This window comes from Mastomys coucha, unplaced genomic scaffold (assembly GCF_008632895.1).
Source record: "Mastomys coucha isolate ucsf_1 unplaced genomic scaffold, UCSF_Mcou_1 pScaffold15, whole genome shotgun sequence".
In the NCBI taxonomy this organism is placed as follows: Eukaryota; Metazoa; Chordata; class Mammalia; order Rodentia; family Muridae; genus Mastomys; species Mastomys coucha.
The window spans coordinates 143,165,692-143,173,541 of NW_022196897.1; the positions used below are offsets into that span (position 1 = coordinate 143,165,692).

Below are 7,850 nucleotides of genomic sequence, written 5' to 3' on the forward strand. Positions count from 1 at the left end.
GAGGAAGGAAGGAAGGAAGGAAGGAAGGAAGGAAGGAAGGAAGGAAGGAAGGAAGGAAGAAGGAAGAAGGAGAAGGAGGAGAAGGAGGAAAAGGAGGAGAAGGAGGAGAAGGAAGAGGAAGAAGAGGAGGAGGAGGAAGAAGAGGAGGAAGAGGAGAGAAAATCAAAGGAAAGGAAAGGAACTTGGCATGTAAAATCATGCACATGATACCTTATTTGCAAATCCAGAATGTTTAGGGAGCACACTCCCTGAACAATCTCTGTGGTTGGTTTATAAGAAACAAAGGGAACTTTCCAACATGATTTTTACCATCTCACATTTCCACAAACAAGGCTTCTGGCTTCTCTCCACCCTCACTAGCCCTTCAAGCTGTATGTCTGGATGCTTCGAGCCTCTCTAATTACCTGGACAATCTTGAAGGGACAGCAGTAGAACTCTTTGAGGCTATACCGCTCCAGCAGCTCCCTGCATCTTTTCAAAGTTTCTTTCAAGCTCCTGCCTTTGTCTCTGTCCTGCATGATATCTAGGAAGAGAGTGCACAGGTGGTTGTTATGCTTGGCTTCCATTCTTTTTCACTCACTCACATTGCTGATGTGTGGTTTTCACTTGAACAAATTAATCTAATCTGAAGGCAGGCTCTGCCCTCTTCCTTGTACAGCAATGTATACCAACAGCCAAAGGAAGATGGAAAGGGTTGTGTAGAAGCAGAGATTTGGGGTGATGTGCTGAGTATAACATAGGGAGACTATAGCACTAGGTAACTGGAGGGGAGTTTGGAAGGTGTCGGACGAGGTTTAAATACTACTGAAACCATAACTGATCACAGACCTTCCTGCACACCTAGACTTGCTGACCTGAGTTACCTATTCTCATCCTGCTACCTTGGTTTTGATGTTGTTGTTTTGATCTATTGAGACAGGCTCTCTCTACATGGCCCTCAGTGTTCTGGAACTTACTATTGTAGACCAGGCTGGCCTCAAAGTCACAGAGACCTGCCTTCCTCTGCCTCCTGAGTGCTGGAATCAAAGCTGTGTGCCACCATGCCCGACTTGTTTCCCATGTCTTAATGCCACTTCATATTGCTGGACAGGGCATTGTAAATATTTGTTATCAATAATTGAATTATTTGGTCTCAGGCTGCCTAAATATCCAGAAATGAGCTTAAACTGTACTACAGGAGGATTTCTACCACCTAGATAAAAGCTAGTGTTCCTAGCAGGGCATAGTGGCACACACTTTTAATCCTAGCACTTGGGAAGCAGAGGCAGGGGGATCTACTGGTCTTACTTAGCCAGCCTGGTCTACTTAGTGAGTTCTAGGACAGCTAGAGCTACATAGTGAGACCATGTATCAAAAAAACAAACCAAACAAGCCAGTATTCCTTAGGAATTTGTGAAGCCAGTCCCCACCTACTCAAAGAAGTAATTTCCCTTACCTCTGGCAGAAAGGGCATATGGCTCTCCATTGACGTGTAGCCATAGCTGCATATCAAAGCCCATACTGACCTTCCAGGCTCCCTCAAACCCTATTACCAGTTTGGAACGCTTCATGAATTTGCGTGTCATCCTTGTGCACGGGCCATGCTAATCTCCGTATCTTTCCAATTTTAGTATACGTGCTGCTGAAGCGAGCACTGGGAGCTATTCTTATTCAAACCACTACATCTAGCATTGCTTCTCTCTGCCCATGGACTTCATACCGTTCTCTCTAAGAATTGCTAAAGAACATGTTTCTAGACCTTGGGAAGGAGAGCAGGAGGAGGGCTGGTGCCTATGCTGTGCTAGAGATTAGATCCCACCTTCATTCCACAGTGTCTTACACTTCAGTCTCAGAGTGATATGAAGCAGGTAGTGAGTCCCCTCTGCAGCCTCCTCAGCCACCCCTTTCTGTGGGTCCCCACACAGCAGCGCCATCACAGCCACGAGATGCCCGAGCCTCTGGAACTGTAGTGGAAGCTGAGCGAGAAGGAAAGTGCTGTCAGATGCAGGGACGCTTCCACCTTAGGTTGGAGTTGTTGAGGACTAATCAAATCTCTGTCCCCAAATCAAGAAAAGTGAAAGGTTACAGGCAGCCCTTAGACCTCGGGAGAGTTACTGTTTCACAGATTTGGTATAAGACATCCAGCCAAAGGGCAACCTAACCTATGAACATATCCTAAAAAGCGAGGTGGCTTTGGCAGTAAAGATATTCAATCCAGTACTAGTATTGATTGATTGATTGATTGATTGATTGGTTGATTGATGAGGAAAGGTTTCTGTGTGTAGCTTTGAGAGTTCTGGAACTCAGCCAGTACTGTTTTTAAAGATCATATTTTGAAAATATTTGCCTAGTAATGGAAAAGCAAATTATGGTACAGTCATCCTATAAATGTAACCATTAAAAATCAAGTGTCTAGCCTAGAGGCATGGCTCGGTAGTATAGCATACACCTATCCTTTCTTAGGACCCAACAGCATTAAAAAAAAAAAAACAAAAATCACCATGACAATCAACAGTAAAACAAGACATTTATGACACACTAAGCAAAGCATCCTTGGGCTTTCTACGATCAGGGAGCCAGTCCCAGAATACCTCATGGCAAATCATGGCTACATGCACAGTGTGCACTGTGTAATATGAGCCCTGCTATCTAGAAGGTTAGAGGCAACAGAGAGAGATGCTTCTATAGCTCTTCAGAAACTCGACACAGAAATGCTGTGACCATCAGCCTGCGACGGCCTGTCTGGGGGAAGCTTGGCAGCACTCCACAGAGCTGAATCACTGATAGTTTTTCTCCTCCTCCTCCCACTCCTTCTCTCTTTCTCCCTCTGCATGCATCTGTGTGTGTTCAAGTACATGCACCCATGTAAGCATATATGGAGGCCAGAGCTCCGTATTAAGTGTCTTCTCTCTCTCTTACCTTATTTTGAGACAGGATCTCTTACTGAATCTGTGGCTCACCATTTCAGCTGGACTAGATGGCCAAGGAGCACAGGGGATCCTTCTGTCTCTGTATTACCAGTGGTGGGGATTACAGGCATGTGGCACCACACTTGGCTTTTACATGATTGCTAGAGATCCAAACTAAGGACCTCATGTTTGAGCAGCAAGCATGTTGTCTTAGTCAGGGTTTCTATTCCTGCACAAACATCATGACCAAGAAGCAAGTTGGGGAGGAAAGGGTTTATTGAGCTTACTTCCACATTGCTGTTATCACAAAGGAAGTCAGGACTGGAACTCAAGCAGGTCAGAAAGCAGGAGCTGATGCAGAGGCCATGGAGGGATGTTCCTTACTGGCTTGCCTCTCCTGGCTTGCTCAGCCTGCTCTCTTAATAGAACCCAAGACTTCCAGCCCAGGGATGGCACCACCCACAAGGGGCAATTGAGAAAATGCCCCACAGCTGGATCTCATGGAGGCACTTCCCCAACTGAAATTCCCTTCTCTGTGATAACTCCAGCCTGTGTCAAGTTGACACACAAAACCAACCAGTACACATGTCATCCACTTCCCCAGCCCCAGCAGTGATATTTTTTTTTAAAACAAAATAAATAGATTGTGGTTGAGAGATAGCTCAGTGTTTGAGAATGGTGGCTGCTCTTCAAGAGAACTCAAATTTGATTCCTAACACCAAAGTGGCTCAAGACTAGACAATCTGTAAGGCCAATTCCAGGTGGTCTGATGCCCTCTTCTGGCCTCTGTGGGCACCAGGCATACATGTGGTGCATAGACACACATGCTGGCACAGCTCCCATACAAATGGTGCTATGAAACTAAAAATATTAAGTCAGATGTGGTTTAGACTTTTAATACCACCACTAGGGAAACAAAGGCAGGTAGACTTCTGAGTTTGAGGCCAGCCTGGTCTACAAAGTGAGTTCTAGGATATCCAGAGCTACATAGTGAGACCTTGTCTCAATAAACAAACAAAGAAACCAAAAAAACAAGTTAAAACTATTTTTATTTTAGTGTTTATATGTGTGGGCACACAAGTATAGTAGCTAGAGAGGGAGGGAGAGAGAGAGAGCAAGAGAGAGAGAGAGAGAGAGACAGAGACAGAGACAGAGAGACAGAGAGACAGAGAGACAGAGAGACAGAGAGGAAAAGAGAATGATGTACAACACATGGGCTCCTGTGCTACAACACACATGTAGAGGACAGTTTTGGGGAGTTAGTTCTTTTCTTCCATGTTTATGTGAGTTGTGGGGTTGCCAAGCTTTCCGTTTGTAGAGGACATTTGTTTTGTTTTGTTTTGTTTTGTTTGTTTGTTTTTCCGAGACAGGGTTTCTCTGTGTAGCCCTGGCTGTCCTGAAACTCACTCTGTAGACCAGGCTGGCCTCGAACTCAGAGATCCACCTGCCTCTGCCTCCCAAGTGCTGGGATTATAGGCGTGCTCCACCACCGCCCGGCTGTAAAGGACTTTTTTTCTTCAAGACAGTGTCTCACTAAGTAACTGAGTGAGGATCCTTTTGAACTCCCTGATCCTCCTGCCTTTACCTCCAAGTGCAAGCACTATCTTTGGCTGGCGAAACCCCCTTTTTAATGGAAATAAAAGTGTGGAGATGTCTGAACTGAGCACAAGAGTTATCGACTCCAAGGAGAACTGGGCTGAATGTTCCAAGCAGCTAGCCATCTAGAAGAGCCTAGTGTGACTGTAAAGGACTTCAGAGGCAGGAAGGAGCCAGAGCACACAAGATCTTGAATTCTCTGGGAAGTCACTGGGTTAAGAGGAGGAGGAGGAGGGGAAAAGAGGGAGAGGAGGGGGAGGGGAAAAGAGGAGAGGAGGGGGAGGGGAAAAGAGGAGAGGCAGCCTTGGACAGCAGCAATGAAGAGCAAGTCCAGAAGAAGGCAGGAGAAAATTCTAACCAGTTAGGAGCGAGAGGAGGCCTTGAATACTATGAAGATGCTGGTGGGGCTGGAGAGATAGCGCAGGAGTTCAGAGTGCTTGCTGCAGTCGTGAGGGCCAGTTTGGATTCTAATATCTGAGAGACAAGGTCTGACACGCCACATGCACACACATGCACACACATGCTGATAGAGGCAAGCACACCACAAATCAACAAGTCCCGAAAAGAAGGCATCACTAGCTACATCTAAAGAAGGATCTAAGAGGAACTGAGTTGGAAGTTTTCAGACACCGCCGTGGAAGAAAGTCCTCAGGGATAAACTGTATTGATGGCGCCTCTGTCTGAACGGTAGCAAGATAATGCTTTCCCTTGCTTCTACTTAACAAAAGATTTACTTTCTGTTATAAGTATAGTTATATTCATAATATTTTAGCCCCTCAGACTTTATTAAGACATAAAAGCCATACCCCAGCATAGTAGTTCGTGCCTTTAATCTCAACATTCAAGAGGCAAAAGCAGGATAATTTGAGGTCAGCCTGGTCTACATAGTGAATTTCAGGCTAGCCAGGGTGAAAATAATGAGACCTGTCTCAAACAACAAAACTGTAAAGCCTACTAGAGACTAGATCCCATCTTTAACATTTTTTCTTACCTTTTTTCAAGTTCCTTTGATTTTTTTCTTTTTTCTTAGTGAAAGTAGGGCTTTTTTCATATAATATATTCCCCTCCCCCTGCAGATCTCCCTGCAGATCCTCTCTGTAGGTACTCCCCACTTATCTATGTACCCAAATCCGAACCCTTTCTCTTTTTCCTATTAGAAAACAAACAGGGGGCTGGTGAGGTGACTGCAAAAGCCTTTAATCCCAACACTTGGGAGGCAGAGGCAGGCAGATTTCTGAGTTCAAGGCCAGCCTGGTCTACAAAGTGAGTTCCAGGACAGCCAGAACTATACAGAGAAAACCTGTCTCAAAAAACCAAAATAAATAAATAAATAAATAAATAAGAGAGAGAGAGAGAGAGAGAGAGCACTGACTGCTCTTCTGAAGGTCCTGAGTTCAAATCCCAGCCACATGGTGGCTCACAACCATTCGTAATGAGACCTGACATCCTCTTAACTGTATTGTAATATTATTTGTTGAATGTAGTAATTAGGTATTTGTGAATATATTGCTGTAATTTCTTACATCTCCAAAATAAAATCTTCCTAAATAAAAAAAAAAGAAAAGAAAAGAAAAGAAAACAAACAGGGGCTGGGGAGATGGTTCAGCAGGTAAGAACACTGACTACTCTTCTGAAGGTCCTGAGTTCTGATCCCAGCATCCACATGGTGGCTCACAACCACCCATAATGAGATCAGATGCTCTCTTCTGGTGCCTCTGAAGACAGCTGCAGTAAATTACGTGGAGCGAGCGGGGGCCAGAGCAAGTGGGGCCGGCAGAGGTCCTGAGTTCAACAGCAGCCACACATGATGGCTCATGGCCATCTATACAGCTACATTGTATTCATACACATAAAATAAATAAAATAAATCTTAAAAAAAGAAAACAAACAGGCAACGCAAACAAACAAAAATACAAAATAAATGAGAATAGACAAGACAAGCAAACAGAAAAAAAAGAGTCCAAGGAAAACATAGATGCAGAGACACACATCCACTCACGCAGAAATCCCATAAATCAGAAAATTCCATCAAATCAGAAAACATAATACATAAGCAAACTGATGTCAGAAAGGTCAGACACCCAGGGCACATGTGTGCTGCAAGTCACTGAACTACCTTTACTGAATACACTTCGGTCTAAGCTGAGGCAGAACTCCCAAAGTTCTGGGAGCTGACCCCTCCTTCTCTGGCTCTGGCCTGGCTTCTTTGCCTTTCTTCCTGAGACACACTGCAAAGACCTTGGACTCTAGGATCAGGGCTGAGAGATAAACATCTTTATGACAAGGAAATAAAACTACCTACCCCCAACCACAGTGAGCTCCGCAGGACAGGTCACCACCCCTCCTCCCCTGCAGGCTACCAACCTTGATGGTAAGATTGCATTCTGGAGCAGGAGTCACTGTTTGCCAGTAAGTGGACTGCTCCTCTTGGCCCAGCAGAGCCCAGAGCTCACACAGTGAGCCTCCAGACACAGCCTGAGCAAGGCTACCTGCTTTGTCTTACACCCCTCCTTTAGATTTCCTTTTTCATAAAAAAGTTACGTTCCTATTATAAGACCCAAAGTTAAAGCTTAACCTGTAAGCTCCACCTGCCCAGAACCGAGTAACTCCCTGGAATGCTGGGAGTTGTAGTTCTTGGAAAATAACAAGGCCACATGGGAAAATACAGTGGCCATATGGGTTTGTCCTTAAATGGCCCTACAACCTGTGTCTCGTGGCCACTTAGCTAGGAATACCAGGTAGTGGTCCTGACTAAGCCCATCCTAATCAGTATTTACTTAGAGCTCACTTTCAATTTGGCTCAAAATTATAGAACTGTTTTTTTCTCTGGCAAATCTCAGGATTAACACTTTCAGACCCTTAAAAGCCAATGTGAGGGCTCATTGAATCTGTTTGGTTTTTCAAGACAGGGTTTTTCTGTGTAGCCCTGGCTGTCCTGGACTCAGTCTGTAGACCAGGCTGGCCTCGAACTCAGAAATCCACCTGCCTCTGCCTCCCAAGTGCTGGGATTAAAGGTATGTGCCACCACCACCCAGCATTTGTTTTGTTTTTTAATACAGGGTTTCTTTGTGAAGCCCTAGCTGTCCTGAAAATTACTCTATAGACCAGTCAGGCCTTGAACTCACAGAAGTCCGGCTTCTTCTGCCTCCCGAGTGCTGGGACTAAAGGTGTGTGCTACCACTGCCTGGCTAGAGTAGAGTCTTTTGCTCTAAGACTCTGATAATAGAACTTCCACAGAAAAGCACAGAAAGATTTTTATATTGTATAGTCTTTGGGTTTGGTTGTTTTAGGTGTGTGGGTTTGTCTGGTTGGTTTGGTCTTTTTTGTTTTTTTCTTTTTTGGGTTTGATTTTTTTTTTTTTTTTTT

At 44.7% G+C, this 7,850-nt stretch overlaps 1 protein-coding gene and 1 non-coding gene across 4 annotated transcripts in view; both read right to left on the reverse strand.

Moving 5' to 3' along the window:
• Positions 1-7,850, reverse strand: part of Mroh8 (maestro heat like repeat family member 8) — a 78,578-nt gene that overhangs the window by 29,743 nt on the left and 40,985 nt on the right. For all 3 annotated transcript variants that reach the window (XM_031372545.1, XM_031372543.1, XM_031372542.1), the window contains exons 9-10: positions 1,820-1,955; positions 405-523 (exon numbers count right to left, since the gene is read on the reverse strand). In XM_031372545.1, the coding sequence (XP_031228405.1) occupies positions 405-523; positions 1,820-1,955 (255 nt within the window). The remainder of the gene's footprint in view (positions 1-404; positions 524-1,819; positions 1,956-7,850) is intronic.
• LOC116092668 lies at positions 1,531-1,634 on the reverse strand. The gene has a single exon (XR_004119405.1). It is a non-coding gene; the product is annotated as a U6 spliceosomal RNA (small nuclear RNA).